We start from the raw sequence: 26,021 nt of genomic DNA, 5'->3' as shown, positions 1-26,021 counted from the left end.
ACAGATTGTTATTTTTATTAATTTGCTCATGGTTCAGTATGATTTAATGAATGCTTTACAGAAAAGAGTGGGCTACCAGTTAACTATTCCTCAGGATCATTGTTTCCAGTATGAATCACTTATAATTCACTCAGTTCTACGCAATAGGCCAGCTAAGTCACATGGTCTTGCTTCTTCTGCCTGATTGGATGACTGAAACTTCTTACACACAGAAGGTGGCCTGGATTATTCACTTATGCAATGACCAGTCTCATGCGTGTTCATTAACGGCATTACTTGTGATACTTTCCCTGACTGTGAATTCTTGTAAACAGCAACCACCTCATGATGCCGTGTTTTACCGGTAGCAATAAAAAGGCTGTGACCCCTGCTAAAAAGTGAATTTGTGCTTCCTGACTGAATGAACGTTCATGACTTTTTTGGTTTCAGCATTTGCCTGGTTCTGCTTCGCTCTCCACAGCATTTTCAGTGCTCTGCCAGTAACTGACAGCACTCCCTGTCACCATCTGTATGGCCTCAGAAGTTGAATATCCCAGCTGAGTCCCTTTGCCGAGTGTGAAACCTATTCAGTGTATTTACGTGTGTGAATCTAACATCTAAATCACACCCACTGATATGACCATCACCAGCCAGATGAAGAGCCGGAGAATGAGATGAAGCTCTCAACATGGAGAATCTCTTACTTCTGATTTAGTTCCAGAGGCAGAGAGAACCAAAGATCTAATGATTTACAGAAAACACCTCAACTCCTAGCTGCTTGAAAAGTCACCAGCTAGCCTGGATTATAACTTAATATTCCATGTGGCAGTAAGGTTTGGTAAATGCCATAAACAGCTATGGTGCCATGAGAACAATGAATAGTAAGTGGAAGCAGTTTCCCATCTAATGAGATCAGACACATCTCATCAGTGGTATAACAACTCTGATATCAGTACGACTGATTGTCAGCCAGTCTCCAGACTAGTAGCCAAAGTTACTATCTCCTACGTTGAGTGGCTTCACAAATGGTAGGGTTTCCCGGTAAGTTGCTTGTAGGTGGCACATACCCAGGGGGCTGAGCTCCCATGCGAAACCTTCCCTCATCATTCCACCCCAGCCCAAATTCCTTTGCCGTGTCACTAAAAGTGGGGGGTGGGGAAAGACACATGGAAAATATGCCCAGATGTGATCCTGATTATGTCTTTGTGGAGGGAGTTATGGGAGCAAGGGGTGGAGGTTTCCTTTTGCATAGAAGGCGAGGAGGAATGTGAGATATGCCCCAGCTAGGATCATGAGAAAGGAAAACATGTCCTGATTTCACAGGGATCTCACGCCCACCTCTGCCACAACAGTGTAACTCCACTGGTTTCCATGGAGATACACCCAATTTACATAGCTGTAAGATCATAATGTGGTCCTGAAGAAGGACTTCATCCTGCACTCCAGGTAGGTATCAGGCTGAGCAGCAAACATCACACGAAATTTTACAACCTCTCCTAGTTGGGCCTGGAGCTGCAGGATGGGCAGAACTGTTTGATCATGTGAAGTCATAGCAGGCATAGAGGTCATGGCCGAATTCCCTCCTCTCCAGTCTTGCAACACAATCTGACATCTTGCTGGAAGCGCACAGCCCTGCCTGGCCCTTTGTGCAAGCATCAGCAAGTTCAGCCTTGTGTGCAGATGGGAGATTTGTTTATCGTTTTGCCAAGAACTTGGAGAGGCTCTTGTCTTCACAGGAAACTTCAGCTGAGCTTAAAAAGTCCTTGAAGAGGGGGGAGAACATGGGAAAAAATTAATCTCAATAAAAGCCTTGACTAATTGACAGGCTGAAATGAGGATAACCCCGGACCCCAAACTGTGCCAAGGAAACAGTCTGCTCCAGGCAGCTCAAGCTAGTTCAGCCAACAGCATGCCTGTCTGCTTTGCTTTGCCTACTTTACAGGTCCCTAATTAGCTTTATTCCTTTTGTTTCCTGCACTAAGTGAATAGTCAGTGAGCAGAAAGGGAGCAAAGAAGACAGCTTCTCTGCTGACAGCAAGGAACAAAACACTGAGCACAGAGTTTGCCTCCCATTATATATCCCTGAAAAAGTAAAGGGGAGGGAAAAAAAACCATGATGAAAATTAAATACGCTCAGATTCTCCTGCAGCCTCTTAGTTTCCATCGTCTATTGTGGCTAGAAAAGCATGAGGACAGACTCATTAGAGCTGGCGATGCAGCCAGGGTGCCTGCTCTGGCCTCGAGCGGGAGCAGAAAGGGTAAACGTTGCTGTCTCTGTGGGGGAGTCTGACACAGCAGGCGGAAAGCTGGGGCTCCAAGGGAACGCGGAGCCTGATGAGTCCCGGGATGAGAGAAGGCTGCAGCCATTTTCCATCCCTGCAGTCTCGGCCATGGACGGACTTTCTCGCCCCAGAGATCATAACACCAGAGACTGAGTCTTATAAAAGAAGCAGATGAACCCAATAAAAGCCCAGCAAGGGGTGTGGAGTCAAAAGACTCCCGAGATGTGAGAGCCCAACCACCCAGCTCCCAAACTAGAGGCAAGGGGAAATACTCCCAGCATGGTGCTAATCGGAGAGGCCCTCGCACTACTGCAGCTGCCCAGCACCTCGCGCCGTGGGGCCCTGGCCTCGAGGCAATCCCATAAGCCAAGTACATAATAATCGACGGGATCAACCATCTGGCTGGCTTGGTGCAACAGTGGCCAGTGCAAGATGCTTCGGAGGGAGCTGCCCATCGCTCAGGTAATGGTAGGAAAGCAGGTGGCAGGCCATTAGAAAGGAGGATGGTCTCTAACTCCTCTGGGTTCAGTTGTACCTCTAAGGCAGAGAGCTCGCACTGCTCCCGTCTCTTCTGGTAGCCCTACGATGCGGAGCAGACCCACAGGCTCCCCTAACGGCAGGAGCGCTGTGCCCAGTGCCATGCCCCTTCCCTTCCCCATTCCTGCTGGTTATGCCCTGTGTGCTCATGTGCATCAAACCGCTTTCTCTCCAACCCTTCCTGCCCTTTCTGGGGCACACTGTGCCCTCAGGGCATTAAGGCCAGAGCAGCCATTGTGCCCTTCTGATTGCATTTGCACCTGGCCTTTATAGGGTCTGTCTACACAGCATTCTAAACCTAGGTCTCTGGGACCTGGGCTTCTGGACTTGGTGTTTCCAAGCCCGTGTTCGAGCATCCCCACTGGGCTAACAACGGCTGGACCTGGATCTCACAGCTGTCTAACACATCCGTACTGCACTCCACATACTCTCTGGCTTGGCGCTGCGGCTTGACGCACACCCACACTGCAAAATGATGGGGTTTGTACGCGAGTCACAGCAGGACTTGGGCTCTGACCAACCCCTGACCAGGGTCCTAGGACCCAGGTGCTAAGAGCTTCCTGACTTGAGTCAGACTGATTTGTGTGTGGCTGGAAAGGGGGCTGGAGTTCAAACCTGAGCCAAAGCCCACACTTAGTATGCAGTGTAGACATACCCAAGGAGACCACACCGGTGGGAAGAGAGTCCTTTGCACTCTCCATCTGCCCGACTCATTCAACAGGCCTCAGCCACTCAGTGACGCATTGTAGTACAACAGGTCTTATTCAGTCAGCCTGAATCCCATGGGCCTGATCTCTGCTTCTTTCTCTCTTCCATCCCCCGCCCCGTGGTTATTGCTCTGTGGTAAAAAATGAATGGTGCAATTGGATTTTCTTTAAAAAAAAAATCCATTTATTGAAAACATTGTTTAACACTTTATACAAGTCCCCCATGGAAAAAGTCTGTTCCCTCTGCTCTGGGTCAGACCTGAATATGTAAGAACTGCGCTCTGCTGCTGACAGATCCAGCCTGGGCTGCTGACTTGTCAAACCAGGGACGCGACTCGTCTGGAAGCTGTAGGTGTGGGAGGGCTGCAGGACTGGGCCCAGCACTGACTTAAACCTGGAGCTGACCAATGGGCTGTACTATTGCAGTGTTCCTTGGAGGACAGGTGGCTGTCAGATCAACCCTAGCTTGCAACAATCAAATAACCCACCAATACTTCTTACATATTTCAACCCCAGGGCTGCCCCTATTCACACCAGAATGTCAAGCAATTTGACTGCCTCTGAACATATGCCAAATGATTAGCCCTGTATATAGAAGCCACCGACTTCTTTCCTTTCAGACTGAGTTTGTGTTTCAGACTGAACTGCCTTGGCCCTTTTGGGAACATGGGAATTGCCAGGCTGGATCAGAGCAGGTCCACCTAGTCCAGTATTGTGTCTCACCAACTGCTTCAGAGAAGGTGCATGAAGCTTTTCCCATGAGTTGCTTTCCTCAGATATGCCTGCTTGCAATCACTGCCTGGACATCAGGCTTCTGGATCTCTCTTTGGTGATCTTGGATTCAAAACTTTGGGACTTGGAATATGGGCTGGATCCGTCTAGAGGAAAACAATCCAGGGTGAAAACGGCAGTGTCCTGAGCAAGGTGTATGTCTGTGTGAGTTATCCGAGGGGAATCTCTCAGGCACTGGCCCTGGGCTCAGTTTGGTTCGACATATTTATGAATGACTTGGAAGAAGAGGCAAACCACATGCTAATTCATTGACGGGGGGGGATGCTAAGTCAGGGAGAGTTGCAAACAGCAGCGAGGCCAGAGAAGTATCAGAAAGCAATCCAGAGAGGTTAGGAGTAAGAGCAAGGCTTTAAAAATGAATTAACCAACCTAGAAATTTGCAAGTTAATCCATCTGGGGAATAGTTGGCAGACAATTAAACTGAAGGAACCAGAAAGCAGACTACTCAGAAAGCAGCCATGCTGAAAGAAGACTACAGGTGATAGAGGACAGCAGCTTGGACTGGCGTTTGCAGGGTGGTACTGAAACACAAATCAGTACCATTGTGTGCTGCATCTGCAGAGGCATCACGCCGTAGATTGACAAGGCGCTAATCCCTCCGTGCAAGACTGGAGAGAACGTACCTGGAATACAGTGAATAGTTCTTGCCGTCTCACTCCCAGAACTGACAGTTTGGGGACAGGGAAATTGAGAGAAGAAAATGACAAAAAGGCCAAGGAGATGGATTCTGAGGAAAGAATGTACAACTCAGCTCAGAGATGATGAAGGATGTGGGTGGTGGATTGGATGTAATATTTGGTCACTCATATTTGAAAGGAGCAAACTTCAAGGAGTAGAGGAATTGTTTAAGGTGGTGTCCACTGGCGTGTGTGTGTGTGTGTATGTGTGTGCATGCACACAGCTGTTTGTGTGTAGTAGTAATGGGGAAGAGTAAAGGGTAACACTGAGCAAAGTCAGATTGAGGGTAAATACAATCAGGAAAAAATCTGCAGCACACCTTTGGGGTTTGCTAATTTTTGTGATTCTCCAGTCTTTAGTGTGCTGATCTGTACATAGAAGAATGAGGGATAAAATAGGAAGCCACAGCAAAACCATAAGATCTTATGCGACCCTCTTAGAACAGGTACTGTGGGTCAGGTCTTTTCCCTCGGTCGGGAGATTTCTTCTAACACTACTTTTTCTATCACTTTGTATAGAAAAAAATATACACACCACACTGGACTCCAGCTTAATGGGATAAAGGGGCTGAATTATTACCATCTAATTGGGTTTTTTTTTATATAAAGCACAAATATTTGTCTGAAAAAAGTATCACTTTCCCTTTTTCTCCCAGTGAGCTGCAGGATCAAGATTAACACAAGATTGGAGGCTGCACCTTTCCAATGAGAATATCTATGAACAAAGCTAGTCTTCCTCTTTGGGATGGGAGAGAAAGGAAGATTCATGTCCAGTAATGAAAAGGATTATAAAAATATACACATTTGCTGTAATAAAAAGAAGGCAGTATGCAGAAGGTCCGAACTCCGCTCCGATCTGGTCTCTGCATCCTCTCTTTAATGAACTTTGTCGCCGACACAGGTAGCTCCTCCCCGTCTCGATTATACATAATCCTTTCCTGCTGAGGGGGCACTCTTTGGGTAGGCGCGGGTTGGTGGGTAGGAAATTTCTCTTCGTGGACAGGAGCAGCAGAGGAAGGCGCCTCCCAAAATGGTGAGAGAAGCTGCTGCCCAGCCAATGAAGAGGGCCTGTCCGAATTCAAATCTGGGGAGAAATAGTAAATAGTAATAAATATAAAAAAATCCTAGGGTCAAAGGCAAAAAAGACCCCCAACAAACTCTGGCCAGAGAGCCAACCAACATGCAGCATAATCCTTGTTCAGTAGAGCAACATTGCCAGTCCTAAAAATATGGAGTCAGGTTCCCCAAAATCACAAGATTGGCTAAAAAATCATGCAATTTAAAAATAGAAAACACATTGAGCTCCTTTTCCTTGCCTTCTGGTTTCTAAGCCTGTTGGTCACATCTGGGTCACAGTTTCAAGCTTTTCTTTTCTCCCACAAGGGCTAGAAACTTACTCTTTTTATAAAGAAAGTGAAAGCCAAGATTCTCACCTAATCACATGCCTCCAGGAGCTTGGGCTTTAAGAAAAACACCAACTATCAGGAGACTTGAAACCATGAGAGTTGGCAGCTCTGTGAACTAATTTTGAGTACCTAGGTCCCCATTGGGTTTATGGGTTTTCCCCCATGACTAGAATGTCTGTGAAAGTCACACTCCAGTGATTTCATACATCAGAGCTCAAACTGTCATCCACCCTCGATATTCAAGGGATGCCCTTTTGCTACCCAATGGCAATTCAGGTAGAAATGTTCATGAGGCTGTGTTCTATTTAAAGTACTGTAGAGCAGGTAGGGGTTATTTAATGTCATGTGCTAAGCTGGAGTTTAAGTATAATCAAATAAATGAAAGAACAAAGCAGGTGCAGGTCAGCAACAAAACCTAGGAGCCATAAGTAGCAGAACCACATTTTATGGACAAAGTATGAGGGTGTTTCATAGTAATGGCTCAAAACAGTTCTGTTTACAATGGAAATACCCTCGTGTTTGGGACCATTATAATGTAGCAATTTCTTAAATAAGAGATGAGATATTAGGTCTTCCAAACAGGTGATAATAAATCTTTATATCACCCCAAACCATCCCGTAATTTATCTATGCCCAATATTTGATTTACTTTGTTAGGGTCCAGGGGGTGTTGTTTATTTAGCCTCCCTCTGATTTCTCCCCTTTGAGTTACATTAATTCTAAAGCTGGTTGGAAAATGACGGGGGGAAGGGGAAGGAATCATGACACATTTTGTTTCTCTTTTTCATGGATTTTTTTGTTGTTGTTGAAAATTTTCTAACTAGCTCTTACCAACTCTTCTGGAAACAAAGATGCCATCGGTATGGGAAGGGTTAGTGACCCCCCCCCCCCGCCCCAAATAAAAGCAATATGTTTATAAAAAGAAAAGGAGTACTTGTGGCACATCTGCATGGGCACAAATCAGATGTCAAGAATTATAACGTTCATAAACCAGTCGGAGAACACTTCAATCTCTCTGGTCACTCGATTTCTGATCTAAAAGTGACTATTCTTCAACAAAAAAACTTTGAAAACAGACTCCAATGAGAGACTGCTGAATTGGAATTAATTTGCAAATTGGATACAATTAACTTAGGCTTGAATAGAGACTGGGAGTGGTTGAGTCATTATACAACGTAAAACTATTTCCCCTTGTTTATTCATTCCCTCCCACCTCCCACCCCCCCACCCCCCGCCCCTTCCTCAGACGTTCTTGTTAACTCCTGGAAATGTACTGGAAATGGCCCACCTTGATTATCACTTCAAAAGGTTTTCTCTCCCCCCACCCCACTCTCCTGCTGGTAATAGCTCATCTTAAGTGATCACTCTCCTTACAGTGTGTATGATAAACACCCATTTTTTCATGGTCTGTGTATATAAATCTCCTCACTGTATTTTCCACTTTATGCATCCAATGAAGTGAGCTGTAGGTCACGAAAGCTTATGCTCAAATAAATTGGTCAGTCTCTAAGGTGCCACAAGTCCTCCTGTTCTTTTTGTGAATACAGACAAACACGGCTGCTCCTCTGAAATATGTTTATAGACTGGCTTATCGTTGGTACCATGTGTATGTTGCTCTTTGTTAGTGCCTTTCATTTGAGGATCTCAAAGTGTTTCCCAAACATTCATTTTTTCAGCTTCACAACTACATTGGGTTATTTCTCACATTTTACAGACAGACAAACTGGGGCACAGAAAGAGGATCAAAGCTCTGCTCCAGATCACACAGCAAACACAGTGATGGAGCGAGGAATAGAACGCCAGACCCTTATTTCACTGGCCTGTGTTCTAACCACTGGGCACGACTCCCTCTGAATTACAAGCATTAATTATGTTTGTACTGCACCCAGTACAGTAGAGTCCTAGCCCATGACTAGGGCGTCTAGGCACTACAATAATACAAATAATAATAATTACTTGTCACAGTTAACTCCCAGGAATGGCATACAGTCCAATTCTGCAAGGCTTAACCAAAAGATAAAAGTAAAGAAGACAGTGTAATGACACCAACTTAAATTCTTCCTTCGCTCTTACCCATGCAATCCCTGTGATGCCACTAACAGGGCACTGTTTACACCAGGGGTGTATATGGCACAATGGTAAAATCTGTATCTGACTCTCTTTTTTCAAATGCTAACCAGTTCAAAATAGAGTGAACAAAGTAAAATCGCTGGCGTGGAGACAGGGTTTTGTGGTGAAAATATAGACATAAAATTGACCCCATCATATGATTTCAAAGTGCAATTTATCACAAAAGACTTTGTGAATGAGTTACGTTTCACTGTTAACTACAAATTACCAATCTTGCCTCTCTGGTTCATCACTCAGTTTTAGACATTTGTTTGGCACAGCAAAACAGATTAGAAGAATCCAGATCACCTTCTCTATGCCCAGAAAATACGGTATACAGCAAAGTAGCTTAAAACATCAGTTTGCAAAACCTATGGACGCTTGTTAGAAATAATTGGCAGCAGCGAGGTTATAAGCATCACAGAAGTGCACATCAAAGGCGAAAAGCTTCTGTGTGGCATTGTTGGAATACTGAAAGAGTTGTTCTCGAGACTCATTGTTCTGACGTTTCTAGCCTACTGTGCTAGAAGCCGCGAAGCTAGTGCTGGCTCTGCCCCTCACCTGCTGTGCAACGGTGGGCATGTCACTGTTCTTTGCCTCAGTTTCCCCATATGTACAATGAGGTAATGATACTGGCTCTGCTTCGTAAAGCACTTGGAGGTCTATAGCCAAAGAGCCCCATGTAAGAGCCACACTGAATATATTTCTTTCATGGCAAAAATTGTAAAACCCTATAATTTTAGCTTAACATCAAGGGACACCCCATTTTAATCGACATTAAAAGTTGTTTTAAATTTAAAATTAAAAAATTAATATATTAAAAATTATGAGGAAAGTGTTGTTCCTTGACCTTAGCAAAGCTTTTGACACGGTCTCCCACACTATTCTTTCCAGCAAGTTAAAGAAGTATGGGCTGGATGAATGGACTATAAGGTGGATAGAAAGCTGGCTAGATTGTCGGGCTCAACGGGTAGTGATCAATGGCTCCATGTCTAGTTGGCAGCCGGTGTCAAGTGGAGTGCCCCAAGGGTCGGTCCTGGGGCCGGTTTTGTTCAATATCTTCGTAAATGATCTGGAGGATGGTGTAGATTGCACCCTCAGTAAGTTTGCAGATGACACTAAACTGGGAGGAGTGGTAAATACGCTGGAGGGTAGCGGTAGGATACAGACAGACCTAGACAAATTAGAGGATTGGGCCAAAAGAAATCTGATGAGGCTCAACAAGGACAAGTGCAGAGTCCTGCACTTAGGACGGAAGAATCCAATGCACCGCTACAGACTAGGGACCGAATGGCTCGGCAGCACTTCTGCAGAAAAGGACCTAGGGGTTACAGTGGACGAGAAGCTGGATATGAGTCAACAGTGTGCCCTTGTTGCCAAGAAGGCCAATGGCATTTTGGGATGTATAAGTAGGGGCATTGCCAGCAGATCGAGGGACGTGATTGTTCCCCTCTATTCGACATTGGTGAGGACTCATCTGGAGTCCTGTGTCCAATTTTGGGCCCCACACTACAAGAACGATATGGAAAAATTGGAAAGAGTCCAGCGGAGGGCAACAAAAATGATTAGGGGACTGGAACACATGACTTATGAGGAGAGGCTGAGGGAACTGGGATTACTTAGTTTGCGGAAGAGAAGAATGAGGGGGGATTTGATAGCTGCTTTCAACTACCTGAAAGGGGGTTCCAAAGAGGATGGCTCTAGACTATTCTCAGTGGTAGCAGATGACAGAACAAGGAGTAATGGTCTCAAGTTGCAGTGGGGGAGGTTTAGGTTGGATATTAGGAAAAACTTTCATTATGAGAGTGGTGAAACACTGGAATGCGTTACTTAGAGAAGTGGTGGAATCTCCTTCCCCAGAAGTTTTTAAGGTCAGGCTTGACAAAGCCCTGGCTGGTATGATTTAGTCGGGGATCGGTCCTGCTTTGAGCAGGGGGTTGGACTAGATGACCTCCTGAGGTCCCTTCCAACCCTGATATTCTATGATTCTATGAAATCAATACTCACTTTACCAAAAAAAAAAAAAAAAAAAAATGCTTACAATCATTTAATGCTGTTTCACTATTTGTTCACATATGGGGCTCATGCCTGGCCTTCCCATGCTGCTAAATGGGTTGCGGCTAGATCCCAGCTAGGTGAGAGGAGGGTCCCAGTATGCAAAAGGGGTTTGTGGTACAGCAGGAGAGGAGAAACCATGGTTTCAAACAACTTAAAAAGCTGTCCACCACTACACGGGGCCTGGACGGAGCCAAATACCTAAACATTCACGGAGGAGGCTTACTCAGTAGAAGGCTGGTTGGAGTGAGAGAGACCAAGGGCTTGGTTCACCATTGAACCACGTGTTGGCATGGATAGCTGTGCAGAGCGAGTGAACAGCGCTACCATTCCAGTTGGGTAGCATTTTGCCCTCACTTTGCACAGATGTCAAAGTGCAGGGCTGTGGGCAGCTGGGCCCCACGACCTTTTATGAGAGTCACAGAAATTACGGCTGATGTCAACATGCTGCTCTAGGCCTTGCTCTTGCGACAGGATCTGCATGGGCGTCAGGATCCAGTCACACGGCTCCGGTTGCATTAGTCAGATTTAACCCTTCTAACACGAGTCATAGGACAATCACCCAAGTCTCACAAGGGCTGGGAAACTCCTTCAAGCAAACCCTGGCAGGGCACCAGTAATCATGATAGCCCACTCTTGCTCCCGCTGAAATCAATGGCAAAATTCCCATTGACTGAGATGGGTCAGACCCTGCACTGCAATGCTCATTTGCCTTATGGTACAGTGTCATTATGCAAGACTGACTGTTACCTGGTGTTGACGGGGGTGAAAGGGTTGTAGAAGTCCTGAGCCACTCGATGTCCGTACCACGATGTGGCCACCAAGACGGCAAAACCTGCCAGTGAAATTCAGACAATTAAATGGCTGGTTAGTTAATAGGGAAGCCTCCAAAGAGATGACATGGTCACAGCAAAGATTAGTACATTGAGGAACTGCAATCCTGAGAGGTCCTGAGCACCCACAACTCAAAGCCAAATTGTTACTTGAAGCCACAGGGCGGCACTGGATGGGAGATATGGGTGAGGGGCCAGTGCCATGGACCCCACTCTGGTTAATTCAGCACCCTTGCACCGGGGACAGCTGCCATCTGGTCCCTTTGGTGGCAAAAACCTGGCATCTCAGCACTCTTGGGACTTTTCAACCCATGGCACAGCATGCCAGGACACTAGAGAATGGGGCCAGCCCAGCTAGTTAGTGTAATCCTTTGAACAATGGAAATTTTGGAAAAGGCCAACCAAATGAATGACTGGCCCTAGGACATGCAACGTGTGTCTGCAGTTTCCAAAGGATTAATACGTGAAGGCAACAATTATTTCCAGATGTTCCAGCACAACTAACTGGTAAAAGCACATTATACTCTCCTCTCACCCAAAATACCCGATTGCAAAATAAATACTATCCAGAAATACACACCGATAGGTGTGTTTGGTCTTTGAAATGTTACCAACCTGCAATAAGGAAGATCACGCCCCCAAAGACAGCCATCCGCATCTTCTTCACCTCATCATCCTCCATGCATTTCATGCATTTCATGCCAGTCACAGCAACAAATATGGCAATGAGTCCCAGGAGTATGCCAGCCACCATCAGTGCCCGGGTAGCCTGCAGACTGCCTGCAAGGACAAAGATAGCGTTGTGTTGGGTTAGAGTTACCATGAGGTTATCAGTGTGTTGGAAAGAACCCAAGGCACACATTGAAACACAAAAGGACCCAAGGCACACGTTGAAACACAAGTTATTGGGCTTAATATAGAGGTAATGGTGAAGTTCTGTGGCCTCTGTTAGGTACTACTTTCTGGCCTTAAACTCTATGAAGAACTGTCATGCATCAACTCGATCCTATAAAGCGGTGGACACACAAAATTTCTTCTGAAGTCAATTGACAGTTCAGAGAGCTCAGCTCCTTGCAGGATTTGATCTTCAACAACTTTTGTTCCCTAACCATTTTAATTCCAATTACAAAAGAATACATTTGCTACAATGCCATAGTTTGAGCCAGGGACCTCCAGAGCTAAGAGCATGAGGACACTTTGGCAGGAGGAATCTGAGGGGAGGAGAGCAGACCCCTACAGTATTGGTATTCACAGGCAAACACAAACATAGGAATGAAAAACCTCAACCCACCTCCATGTTCTCGCTCTCTCACGCACACCCTTCGTTAAGACAGAGCTAAAATTGTAAATGCTGTTCAGAACAAAATAACAATAAAGCTAAGAAATAGCAAGTTTTTAGTTCAAAAGTCCTAAATGCTGAAAAGTCAAACACATGAACCTTAATTCTGACCCTTACCAGCAGCTTTTCCTATGGAGCTCTATAAGATTCACGGGCAAGTGTCGTTATCAAATGTGATCTTTAGGTAGAGACCAGGTAAAAGCACTCTGCTCCTTCCTCATTTATCAGATAATTGATGACCAACAGAAAACTCTTTGGGTCCGTTCAGCCAGACAATCCTGAACCTAGTCCCAGCAGCCACCTCCTTTACTAAATGCCTTGATCCTCTTTTCCCCCCAGCTATGGCAGCTGTGTGGTCTAGGGGAATGAACCGCTGACTAGGTATCACGTGCCCTTGACATCTAACTCCATGTTCTGTTACTGATTTATTGTGGGGCTTTGGAAAATCTTGTGATTTCTCTGGTTCCCCATCTGTGAAGTTTGGAGGGTGATCCTGGTTTACCAATTCTGCAGGGATCTCAAGAGGATAATCAGCTAAGGTTTGCAGAAGTAAATGCTGTAACTCTGATTAGTACTAAAATTACCTTCAGTGTCTTCTAAAGTCATTTTAGCTCCTCTCTGTCAAATACCTCACCCTGTAACTAATTTCCTATATTTATTACCCCTTGTGTCAAGTAACTGGGCTTTTACTCCTAGTTGTCCAATATTTAGATTACGTCCCGCAGTTCTGAACCTCTTGCAAAACGCTTTCATTGCTTTCAAAACCTCTCTCCCTTTAGGGTCATCTCTTTCACAATCAGAATGAGCCTAAATTATGCACAATAGACCTGACATGTTGTATGTGACATATGGTCACAGCACATCTGACAAACAGCCTTTCCTCACATACAAAGAAAATCACAGTTTATACACTCATCTATTGGCCATTGTAAAGCTGCTGACATGTTGCAAAATTTAGCATGAAACATGTGTGGGGTCTTGGATACTATTGCGGAATGAGTATCCTAATGCAAGCTGATGTTTGTGTCAGTCTTTTTAAGCTATATTCTATTGACAAATATTAGTTTAAAAATGATTCAACATAACTTGACAAATACAAAAAAGTGACCAATAGCAACAGTGTTACAAAATATTCTTTTGGTTTGAAATCACCCATGTTTGATCACTGAGCCAGATGATGAATTTTTCTGCTTGTTTAATAGCATAATAATATACATTTAAAGCCTGATTCTGATTTCCCTTACACCCGTGAACTTCCATTGATGTCATTGGAGTCACCCTGGATTTACACTGCTGTAAGCAAGAGGAGACTTGCATCCTTAGCTTGCAAGCCATGACCAATGGTGACACAAAGGAAACTCAATGAAAAACATCTGTGTTGCTTTGATGGGCAATTTCCCTTTTAAGGAAAGGCAGGGAAACACAAGCCAGCCAAGTCCTACCACTCTGAAAGTGAAAATCCCCTAAGAGACCAGAGATTTATTTTCTTGTGCACGGTGTGTCGGTTCCCACTGATCTGGATCTGTTTGTTTTTTCATTGCATGGCACAACCTACTCCTACACCATTAAGAAGTTGAACATTTACACAGAGTCTGGTTCTGACTTGCCTTAAGATATTGATGCCTTTTTGTCCTCATGCAACAATACTGAACCCTTGTTGCCGATGGGCTAGTCAGGGCCAACTCTCCCTGGCTTTTAAGGAAGGAATCTTCCAAAGACTCTATAAAAAGACAAAGGGAAAGACCTAGAATGGCTGGGAAAGGGATCGGTGTAATGATGATTAAAGAGCAGCTGGAATTTGAAAATAAATGGTGTCAAAATAGCACCTTCTTCCTCAATAGATCTGCTCCTGGTGTCTCTTTAACTGCTCCAGGTACAGGCTAAGGGTTTCCTGATGGGAAACTCCATCAGCCAGATTTGGACACTTACCCTGCAGGGGCTATGATTGGCTAGGAAAGAATCCTCCTGCTGCAGGAGCAGCATGAAGCTATGGAGGATTTGGTTATTACAGTGAAGAGCATGGTTTAAGAATCTACATAGAATAGATGTGAGTTTGCTGCCATCCTGGTCAATGCCACAAAGAAAGACCTTCAAGCCATTATCTCCAGTTCTTTCCATGGAGAATTTCTCAGGGACACACTCCGTTTGTTTCATTTTGCTCCAGTGACTTGAAATGATTAAACTGTTTGTTCCCCGTCTCCTTCTCTGCAAAATCTGCTAATCTTAGCTGAGGTTCAAAATTGAGTCCGTGGACCATCTTCCTTGTGGCGAACCTGGGCAATTATCTAGCATCTCTGGATCTGCAAAGTATTTACTCACATGGGCCCGTTGGGTAGCACGGCCTATTCATATAGATTGCATTTATTAGTAGTTTAGTTGAATCTCCCCAAATCTAGAAAAAAAAAATTCCGAAATTGCCTTGGATATTGCAAAGGGCAACAATATACAGCAATAGATTAGGGGAGTTAACTGGTTGGGTACCAGATGGATCAGTGTTAGATCTAGCCTTGTTTAACGTCTTCCCAATCTGGAAGAGGAAGTAGTATTACCAGGGAAGCTCCCAGATGATACTAAACTAGAAGGAGTTGTTTGGTGAGCTTAGAAGCATGGGCAGAAAACAACAAAATGAGATTTCATTTGAAAAAAAAAAAAGTACAATGACCCATGTGGTGGGGGGGATAGAATTCAAACCCAGCTGCTCAGTGGGAGGGAATAACCAGGGCAGCAGTAACAGCTGAAAGAGATGTGGTCTGATTGTGATGACACCCACTTGTCATTCAAACCCCTCCTTAATACATGCTTCTGGTTCTGTCTCTCTACCTGTCACTCTCTGTGATTGTGCCTTCCTCCCTTTTGCAGAGTACATGGATAGTGGTTAATTACCACACGGGTGTGTAGCTACCCTATAACCAAGGTGACGGCTCAATACAGGATTATCTAAATCTGCACACACTTGAGAGGTTAGAAAACAGAGGCCAGTGACAGTCCGTGATGACTGGTCTTCTAGGACACATGTTCTGTTTACTAGAGAAATAAGGGATTGTTTCTCAATCCCTTGCTCATGCAAATAGTTCCTCTGAAGTCAATGGAGGTACAGCTGCTCAGAACCTGTGAAAAACAGGCCACTTTTACTTAAGAGCCCAACTAAGGATTAAGGAGCCTAACCACAGGTACCCTTGTTTGAAAACATTGACCTTACCCAGCTGTCCACCAAGAACTGGACTGATACCAAACCACAGCCATCAGATGGCACCAGGATTTGGTCTCTACTATCCATTGTTAACTCAGAAGTGAAGGGCTTTTGTTGCCGTTTAGTAATAACGAACCAGCTCTGCAAACATTTCCTAGTGATGGGAGATAATAAGTAAGTATTGGACTGGGTCTTAAGACTACTGCTGGGAAGGGTTACATTTAAAATATTGTAACTTCGTGCAAATGCTAGAGGTGCTCTTGCTGAATTTAAAATGTGAAAAGCAACATCCTTTACAAAATATGCCAACTCTCTGCTGCAGGGAATTTGATTTTGTCTGTGGCCGTAGATTTGGACATATGAACTACACGATGTACAATTTCATCGACGGCCTAGATAAGATTTTTCCATGGCTATCAGTGGCTTGCAGAGAAATAATCATATGAAGTGGTGTGACAGCAGAAAGGCTTCACTGGAGTAAGTGTGGGATTTCTTTTAGACCTTCACATTTCAGCCTGGATTTTGTTAATGCCTCATGTTAAATAAAAGCTATGTTAGGGAAGTGACTGGTGCTCGTTTTGTAATCCCTGCACTTTTAAAGCATATTCCCTTTCGCGGCTCTGTGTGTGCGCACACACATTTATCTTGTGCTGGTTCTCCACACAACCAGCCCCAATCCTTGATGGGTTGCTGATCAGCTGACGTGTCTGCATATTTTTAGCTAGAATAGTTTTCTGACAATAACTGGTCAGTTTCCTGCTACCAGGCCCTACAAGGCTTATGCAGCCCAGGGATGGCGGAATGCAGGTGAAACTGACAAGTGCTACACTGCTCCCTATTCTTATGAGAACAGTAACTACTCATGAGTCACAAACAGCCCATGAAGTATGGGAAACATGTTACTCAAGCTACTCCAAACAGCTCAGTCAGGAGTGTTCACTTCCTACTGGGGTTCGACAGAAGTCAGAGCTACCCACCAATGCCAAACCTTCAAGAATGATTCACTCAGCGAGGCCCATCTTACCTGCCTTGCTGTTGTGCCATTGTACCCGTGCTGGTGATGATGAACTTTCTCCTTTCCTTTCATTATTGCCTTTCAAGGGATGCTTAGGAAAAACAACCCCCCAGTTTTAAGATCAGACAAAAGCCTCTCTTTGTGACAAGATCAGTCTACAGGGAGGATCCTCAGAGGCAAGCAGGTTAAAAAATGAGAGGGATTTTGTCTTATGCTGAATAAACATCTAACGTACGGCAAAACACTAAAAAATGATTCACCCAGGTAAAAGGGATGGGTGCTGAACTCCGATCAAAAGGGTCTTTGATAAAGGATCCAGACTGGCAACTCAGGCCAATGAAATTCTGTCTCAGATCCCACAAACTTTTGGTGGTAGCAGTGGAAGCTTTACCCAGGCTGCCCCACCGGATGTGGGTGCATAACCTAACAACTCCAGTCAGAAGAATACCACCTCTAGTAATGACGAGGTACTTAAATATCCAGGGCACATATAGTTTTGGACTCTGCTTGCTGAAAAGGAATGATTAATGATGGTGATTTTTGTTGAGACTACACTTTATCTCAGCCAAAAGGCCGAGAAGCGATGTGATGCAGACACCTGTCCACTAGCAACCACAAAGATCACCAGATGAAGAAATGTCCGACGCGTGAGCGACGTCTGCTCACACTGATCTGGGCCAAAACTGAGTGAGTGAGCCGGAAGCGAAAGGCTAGGCAAGCCTCTTACCCGGCCGGAGCCAGCCGCCCCTCCAACCTCTGAAAAGTCCATTCCTAAATTTGACATTGTGCTATTAAAAGCACCCTAGAAAAGGGTGAGGAGATCCTCTGGGCTGGGGGCTAGTTAGCGACTGAAAGGTGAAGGCTGGCAATTCCACAAGGTGTGTTCAATACAGACAGAGATAAGGACAGTGATCAGCTTTATACTGTGCCTGCCCTGAAGCAGGGGAGAAGGTAGGAATGCCCGCTGTAATCCCTCAGTGACAGCATCAGAGAGAAAGCCTCCCTCCTGAACCAGCCCATCCACGCCGCCCTGTTCTGAGGCCAAACTCTCACCTGGCTTGGTGGCGATTCAGGAGAGACATTTCCTCCATAAAACCTGGAAACTGTTCCCCACCTGCAGGCTTAAGAACACTGAGCACGTAACCTCTACGGCCACGTAGGAGACGGTTGCTATGGCAGGTTCTGCTGTCAAGCCAATACTATGTGACAGAGATTTCAGCCTGCTCTGCTGCAGCCGCACCGCCCACAGGTGGTCTCAGTGGGATTCCGTCTGGCTCTTCATCTCCACAACGCAATGTGCAAACATTAACCAGTCCCCACAGCAGCCACGCTATCCCCATTTTACAGAGGGGGGAAATGAGACACACTGGGGCAAATTAAGCCCTAACCACAGGAAAGCACAAATCCCATTGAGCTGCACCTGCTTATTCCATAGCTAAAGATAGCAGAGAGGTGGGTGACTTGTCTAACTCCATCCAGCACGCTGGTGTTAGCGCTAGGATTAGAACCCGGCTGCTTCTGCTACTAGTCCTAGGATCAGTCCTGCAGCTCCCCCAGTCAAGTATCATGGTGCAGCACTTGTGACCTGATAGTGAAAACTCCCCCCCGCTCCACCAGGGAACAGCCTCAGCGAGGATGCAGGAAGGGGGGGTTCACACGGGAATAACGTAGCTGGGCCCGGAAAGCATGCAAGCCCTTGTTTATTTTCTGGGATGGGGCGGGGAATCCACCCGGCTTCAGCAATTAAGCAGCCGCCAAGTCTCCACTTGCCTGAAGTGCGGTGCCTTTCCCAGCGGCAACACCCCACAGGGGGTGATGGATGGCTTGGACGGGAACAGTCCCGACAAGACCCCGGAGGAGGAGCTCTGCTTTGAGAGAGCGAGAGAGTGCGTAGGTGCGGCCGAGAACTGGCAGGTGACTGTGCCAGGTGTCCCACTTCATGGATGCTCTGGGCTGATTCTCCCAGCTCTGACCCACGTGCAGAGCAGGGCTCACTCCGCCGAAGGCAATGGGGCTACTTGAGAATAAAACTGCCACAGGCTGGAGGCGGCTCCGGCCCTTGACTTCTAGAGTGCCATCTTGGCAGCAGAGGAGCACTGCCTATCTCACTGGGAGCTGGGCACGGCGACCCATGGCGGGTACGGGTTGGAACAGCTCAGAGGCTGCCCAGCATTGTTCAATGGACCCTGCCTCATTGCCAAGCTTATCTTCAGCCACAGGCTGGCCTGTATGTGCGGGGAGGGTAGAAAGGGCGCTCTTCCTTCTCCAGCAGAGTCCAGCATGCACCGAACAGGTGAAAGGACCTTATGGCTAGATCCTGCTCTCCTCATTTAGGAGAAAATCCCAATGATGTCAAGGACTCTGGGGGGCAAGAGGAGTTTCCCTGCAGTATGGCCTGTAGGGCCGCCCGTTATAGGTTTATCATGTGATCGAATGACACTGAGGGCTCAGCTCTGGGCCCTGGCACTGCAAAGCATCAGCATCCCCCACTGTCACAGAAGAACCATTGTTTGCAGAGCAGTAATCATCAGTTAGTTACAAATAACTGGGCCGGATCCTGTGGTCGTTACTCAGCTTGTAAGGAGTCATTAGTCAGGCGATGCGTGTACTCTAAATTAAATCCTCCTGCAAAATCGATGGGGTAAATCCAAGCTAGTTCTTTCAGGGAAATCTAATCTTTCCAGGAGTCTGTAAAATCCCCAAACCCCACTAGCCTCCCCTGTCCCCAGGGAGCTAAATATAAAGGGTCGGAGGCCTCATCTATGCACAAACCAAACCAAACCAAACATTGATTTCAAAACGGATTTTGGTGACACCAGCCCAAGGTTGGTGTGTAGCCGCTCCCCGATTCTCCGCTGCCCCACACCCAGGGGAGCCATTTAGAGCTAGAATAGTGTCCTGCACCCACTTGCCCATCAGACTGACAGCACATTTACCCACGATGCACAGCAGTAAACGACTGTACAATATGCACCGTATGGTGTGGGGTGGGGGGTGGGGTCTCAGGGCAGAGGAAAGCTGAGTTCACAACGGACGGTGGATACCAGTAATTAGGGGGGGTCATTGCAAGCCTGAGTGTCCAGTGGCAGCACCCGGGGAGCGAGGTGGTGACTGACTGAGTCCAATAAACCTGCACTAGCATTTCTAACGATCCCTTTATAGAGTCTCTGTGGAAAACTGCATGCGGGCTCCTGGCCGAGATGACAAGCTGGCATTGTTATTATGGTGTTTCACAGGGTTAATCACAGCTGGAAAGGAATGTAAGGAGCCCTACAGGGCCGGATCCAAAGCCACTGACGTCAATGGGAGCCTTTCCATGGTTTTCAATGCGTGGGGGGTAGAGGGGTCAGTATAAAGGAGTTGCTGTAGCCATGTTGGTCACAGGGTAAGAGCGAGACAAGGCAGGTGAGATAATATCTGTGATTGGACCGACTTCTGTTGGTGGAGTTGGTCCAGTCGAAGATATTACCTCACCCGCCTTGTGTCTTTCGGGATTACAGGAGGCCATTAGGCTAGTCCTTAGGAATTTATTTTTCCTTCTTCAGCTTTTAAGGCAAATGACAGCAAGGGAGCAAGGCAACCACAGGCCCTGACCTTCCAGGCCCTTCTATAGGCGCATGGCTTTATGCGAGGGAATAGGCCCCTTGAATTCAACAGCCTTGGCTTCCTTAGGAAAGGTGTGTCCTTAAGGCCGGTTAGCTACGCTGCCATCAGAGGTGACCATAAACTATACAGCCGAGCTAGCAGCGAAGGCGCGGCAGCATGGGCAAGCCCCGGGAGCAACTACTCAGGGTCCCCAAGCAGGGTTATCCAGCCCTTGCTGCTGCCCGCGTTGTCTTTGCTGCTATTGTTGATCAAGCTAGCGAGAACGAAGCTTTGGGCAGGTCTCTGACCGGTGCTATGCAGGAGGTCAGATCACAATGGTCCCTTCTGGCCTTGGAATCTACGACTCATTAAAGCTAGCTCCGGTGTGTGTATACGTGTGGCAGGCACATCTCTGACTGCAGTCTAGATAGACCCAGGGTAAAATCCTAGTGAAGACTTGTTATCACAAGTGAGCCGGTCAGGGTAAACCCTAGGCTCTCCCGTAGTCTGTGGGTTGGCCTGCTAACTCCTGGGGAAACTACCAACTACTCTGGTCTTCATTAGGATCTTACCTCCTTGTAGCTAACTCCAGTTTAGAGCTAGCTAGTGAAGAAGCATCTCATGGGGCTAATCATGGGTGTAAAATCACACACCTATGTACTTGTTTTGTAGGATCGGGGTCATGATAGCTAAGTGTCCAAAGGAACGGGTACTCGCTCATAAGGAGAGCATCGTGGATTATATTTTAAGCACCAGGGGTTGCATTGGTGCTGTAGAATACAGGTTCTCAACCAGGGGTCCGGAGCCCCCTGGGGGGCTGCAAGCAGGTTTCAGGGGGACCACCAAGGAGGGCCAGCATTAGACTTGCTGGGGCCCAGAGTAGAAAGCTGAAGCCCCACCGCATGGGGTTGAAGCCTGGGGTCCTGTGCCCCGCCACCCAGGGCGGAAGCCAAAGCCTGAGCAATGTAGCTTTGTGGGGGCCCCTGCGACACAGGGCCCCAGGCAACTGCCTTGCTTGCTGCCCCCTAAAGCCGGGCCTGGCTTTTCTATACAGAAAACGAGTTACTGTGTCACATGGGGGTGGGGGGGCTCAGAAAGAAAAAGGGTGAGAGCCCCTGCTGTGGAAGAAAATAATCTCTGCTCACACAGTCAAATGGCCTGATTTTGCCCGGTTTCCGCGGGGCAGCCGTGTGAGTCTGAATCAGCAAAATCAACAAGGAGTCCTTGTGGCGAGAAGATGTTCTTGTCAACTGTTGGAAATGGGCCATGTCCACCCTGATTGAACTGGCCTCGTTAGCACGACAAAAAGTAATTTTCCCTCTGTTGATATTCACCCCCTTCTTGTCAACTGTTGGGAATGGGCCACGTCCACCCTAACTGAATTGGCCTCGCTAGCGCTGACCTCCACTTAATAAGACAACTCCCATCTTGTCATGTTCTGTATGTTTATATCTCCCTACTTTTCTCCACTTCATGCATCTGATGAAGTGGGTTCAAGCCCACGAAAACTTATGTCCAAATAAATGTGTTAGTCTTTAAGGTGCCATAAGGACCCCTCGTTGTTTTTGATCTTGCTTGCAACTGGAGATTTTCTATTGACTTCATCGGGAGCAGGATATGGTCCTAAAAGAATGTTTTCTGTACAAAGAATAAGAATCACATCGGACTAATGACTCGACTAAGTTTTGTCCCCAATTCATAGAAGTGTGTGCAGCAGCTCTGGTAATTTCTGTAGCCGATGTTGAGTTGTGGGAACAGACAGAAGTGCTCAAATTACTGCAGTTTCCTCCCACCCCTGTGAAAAGTTTAGGCTGGAAACATTGTGCATAAAGGGGCAAAGGTTGGAAAGTATCACCTGTTAGCAAAACAACACAAGGCCATTTGTCAGCCGATTATATAAACAGATCCACTCACCTCCAGCTAATCAAAGGGGTGGGGCTGCAGGATTTCACCCTCTTTTCCAGACAAATCTCTCTCCAGCCCTCAGGCCTTAGGGAGGTAGAACTCAGGGTAAGATCTTGTTTATGCTACAAATTTAGTTCGACCCAGCTATAGTCACTCAGGGGTATGAAAAATCCACACCCCTATGGGCCGTAGCTATGCAGACCTAAGCCCTGGAGTAGATGCGGCTAGGCTGATGGAAGATACTTCCATCCACCTGGCTACAGCCACTCAGGGAGACAGAGCTCCTACAGTGAAAGAAAAACCCTTTCCATTGCTACAGTCTTCGCAGGCTTGTCTACACTTAAAAAGTTAGAGTTAAAACCTAGCTATGTCAGTCAGGGGTGTGAAAAACCCTGCCCTGGGTCAGAGCAGCTAACTCCTGGTGTAGACGCAGCTATGTCACCAGAGGAATGTTCCCGTTGATGGAGCTGGCCTTGTTCGGGGAGCTAGTGTTCCGATACTGATGGAAAAACCGGTTTCAGAGTAGCAGCCGTGTTAGTCTGTCTTCGCAAAAAGAAAAGGAGTACTTGTGGCACCTTAGAGACTAACCAATTTATTTGAGCATGTGCTTTCGTGAGCTACAGCTCACTTCATCGGATGCAACTTGTTAGTCTCTAAGGTGCCACAAATCCTCCTTTTCTTGATGGAAAAACCCTTTCCATTAGTGTAGGCTGCATCTGTACTGCGTGGTTTCAGTGTGGCACAGCTTCGGGGCCGTAGTTATGGGTGTGTAGCCCCTGTAGCACAGACAAGCCTTTAGTCAGTGGGAGTTTTTCCTGAAAAGAGGGACCCTGGATCAGCCTGTATTTCATCAAGAGAGCTGTGGTCTACACTGAACATTTAGATGGATCTAGCTACAGCACTCTGGGGTAGTGAAACTGACAAAGCTCCAGCCTAGCCCTAACTTTATTGAGAGTGGAGGGTGCTCAGTGCTTCCCAGGGGGGGCTCAGCACTCTGCTGACTCAGGCCCCAATGGAGGGGTAAGGACAGACACAAGGATGTGACCACAAGTGATTGCATCTGAAAGGATTAAGAAACTGTTTTCCTCTGAACATTCCCAGAGGATCACACCCCTCTCTGCCATCACATAAACTCAGGCTGTTTATGGAGAGAAATTTGTAACTGACACAGAATGTTCTGTTCATGGTTAGAAGAACTTTAGAGTCAGATTCTAATTTTTAGCCATGCAGGTGTAAATCCAGTGTAATGGGGCTGCTCCAGATTTACAGCTCTGAGGGATTCAGCCTTCCATGCATCCGATGAAGTGAGCTGTAGCTCACGAAAGCTTATGCTCAAATAAATTGGTTAGTCTCTAAGGTGCCACAAATACTCCTTTTCTTTTTGTGAATACAGACTAACACGGCTGCTACTCTGAAATCAGCCTTTAGTGTGTCTCCTCGCACGTTATCTTAGCTGCTTAGAGAATTGATAGCATTCAATTGATGTAGGGAGTTTTTAAAGCTCCTTTTCCTAGATTGCTATAAATAGGAAACTCCCTACATGAAGAACACTATAAACAACAGTAAAACTTGAGCAGATTCCTCCAGAGCTTCGAATTCCTTCCTCCCCCACCTTGGCTCATCACTAATTCCGTCTTGCTGAATTTTTCGGTATGAAGCAGTTGTTTTCCAAAGCGCTGATCTCTCTGTTCTTGGCATGTTTCACTCACTGAGCTCATTCATTAATTATTGCTTTTCCACCTCCTGTTTCTGACTCCTTTGTCAAAGTCCGGGACACAGACCAAGTTCTACCAGCCCTCTCTCCTGAGCTATGCGATTGCTTAGACTCCAAAGGAACTGCTCAAAGCCACAGTAGCAACCAAGGTGTCCTGTAGAATCTGCAGGAAATGGGCTATTTTGCCCCTCAGAATCAAACCAAAACTCGGATAAGAGGAAGGAACTCTTTACAGCAATCCTGAACTCTTTACAGATTCATATTAGATACTTATGAAAAAAAAATTGTTTCTTTTACACATTGATCTTCTGGCAACTAACCCAAACTATGAAAAATTCAAATCCAAGTAGGAAAAGGCAGCGAATCATGGTGGCAGATTCTCCCTTCACTTCCCCCTGTCTTCCAAAATAGATTAGTTAAAGCAGCAGACACCAGGTAAATTGAAAAAAGAACGCACATGCATGGACTGAAGGCAGCTTATGCTGAAAAAAACTAGTTCTACTGAAAAAAAAAACCTTTTGCATGTAGACCAGGCCTTATCTGGAGTAACACTGTGAATCTGACTGAAGCAACTCTGTAGTTACTATCATGTGAGAAGAGAATCAGACCCATTGAGACATACAATTGTGTCGGGAAAGACCTATCTGCACCTCCAGTGGCACCAGCTCAATCTTATCTACCACAATGAAAACAAAATACAAGAAGTGTTTGTGTTTCCTGGCAACGCTTCCCCTGGCCAGGGTGAAAACATAGAACCAACCGGTATAAGAACAGTGCAGTTCACAACCCTCCAGTTGCTACTTACCCTCCAGTTTGAGCAGGGAGTCATACACCTTGCACTGCATCTGCCCTGTGCTCTGCATGACACAGGACATCCAGAGTCCCTCATAGATAGCTTGAGCTGTCACAATGTTGTCCCCAGCATAAGAGGACATTTTCCACTGGGGCAGGGCTGCGCTGATGATGATGCCGATCCAGCCTATGGAAGCAAGCACGAATCCCAGCAGCTGCAGACCTCCGCTGGCCATCTCTGCGCCAAACAAGGCTATTGCTTGCAGATAGCTTTCAAAGTCTCCAAAGGGTCCCTGGATATTAAACTGAGCTGCCCAGGACCCCGAATGCTGCAACTGATCTGCCTGCTTCCCACTTAGTAAGAGTAACAGCAATGTGAATAACCTACAAACAGCCTTTCCGTTCCTTCAGTTCTTTTATAATCCAGGAGCAAGAGGCATCAGTGGTGCTGGCTGAGAAAGCACCTGAATGAAGGGCAGAGCATGTCTGGATCGCAATTTAAAGTACAGTCTTCACGTCGCCCCCTAGTGGTTTCACCTGACTTCCCAGCTCGCAGGAGAAACTTCTGATTACTCTGGAATTATTAAGAATTCAGGCATGGTTTCCCCTCCTGTCGTGTGAACATGTGACTTTTATGACTTATTTCAGTGGGAAAACAGGTGATTTTCTCCAGCACCTTGCTCCCCTGTTCAATCAGCTTGTTTAATGCGCGTGTATTGATACAGCTCATGAACCAGTGGGTGCAGAGTGTGGATGATAGATACTATTGTTTCACACTCCACCTTGTTCGCTGCACACCTGTGGTTTTAGAACACAGCAACAACGGTGGCTGAGAGGATGACTAATGCCGACCAAAGCAATGAAACATCTAAATAATCTCACAGTGATACTGGCTGCTGCTAGCGCACCTTCCATATGAGGCTCTCAAAGCGCTTTGTCGGCATTCGTCAATAAAGGCACACCACTCTGGGGCTGGCATTATGATCCACGTTCTAGAGATCAAGGATATACAGGCAGAAAAACTCAACATATGACTATGGTTTGCATTAGGCACTAAAAGTATCAGAATCTCCTGAGGGCCTCACAAATGCAGGCTAGACTGAG

General features: G+C 46.3%; 1 protein-coding gene across 1 annotated transcript; it reads right to left on the bottom strand.

The window, feature by feature from the left end:
• Positions 1-4,367: 4,367 nt before the first annotated feature.
• Positions 4,368-25,372, bottom strand: CLDN1 (claudin 1). The gene is made up of 4 exons (XM_084639857.1): positions 24,931-25,372; positions 11,993-12,157; positions 11,295-11,379; positions 4,368-6,058 (listed from the first exon to the last, which is right to left on the bottom strand). Exons 1-4 carry the CDS (start codon positions 25,151-25,153, stop codon positions 5,896-5,898), a joined length of 636 nt encoding a protein of 211 aa, XP_084495983.1. The 5' UTR covers positions 25,154-25,372; the 3' UTR covers positions 4,368-5,895.
• Positions 25,373-26,021: the final 649 nt, after the last annotated feature.

The sequence above is a fragment of the Lepidochelys olivacea genome (genome assembly GCF_965140295.1).
Source record: "Lepidochelys olivacea isolate rLepOli2 genome assembly, chromosome: 9".
Classification (NCBI taxonomy): domain Eukaryota; kingdom Metazoa; phylum Chordata; order Testudines; family Cheloniidae; genus Lepidochelys; species Lepidochelys olivacea.
This window is presented reverse-complemented; position numbering and strand designations above follow the sequence as displayed.

Coding starts and splice junctions, on each gene's coding strand:
- CLDN1 (XM_084639857.1), bottom strand. CDS start 25,153: ATGGCCAGCGGAGGTCTGCAGCTGCTGGGATTCGTGCTTGCTTCCATA. Junction 12,158..24,930: donor CTCCCTGCTCAAACTGGAGG/GTAAGTAGCAAC, acceptor TTGTCCTTGCAG/GCAGTCTGCAGGCTACCCGG. Junction 11,380..11,992: donor CGTGATCTTCCTTATTGCAG/GTTGGTAACATT, acceptor TTTCACTGGCAG/GTTTTGCCGTCTTGGTGGCC.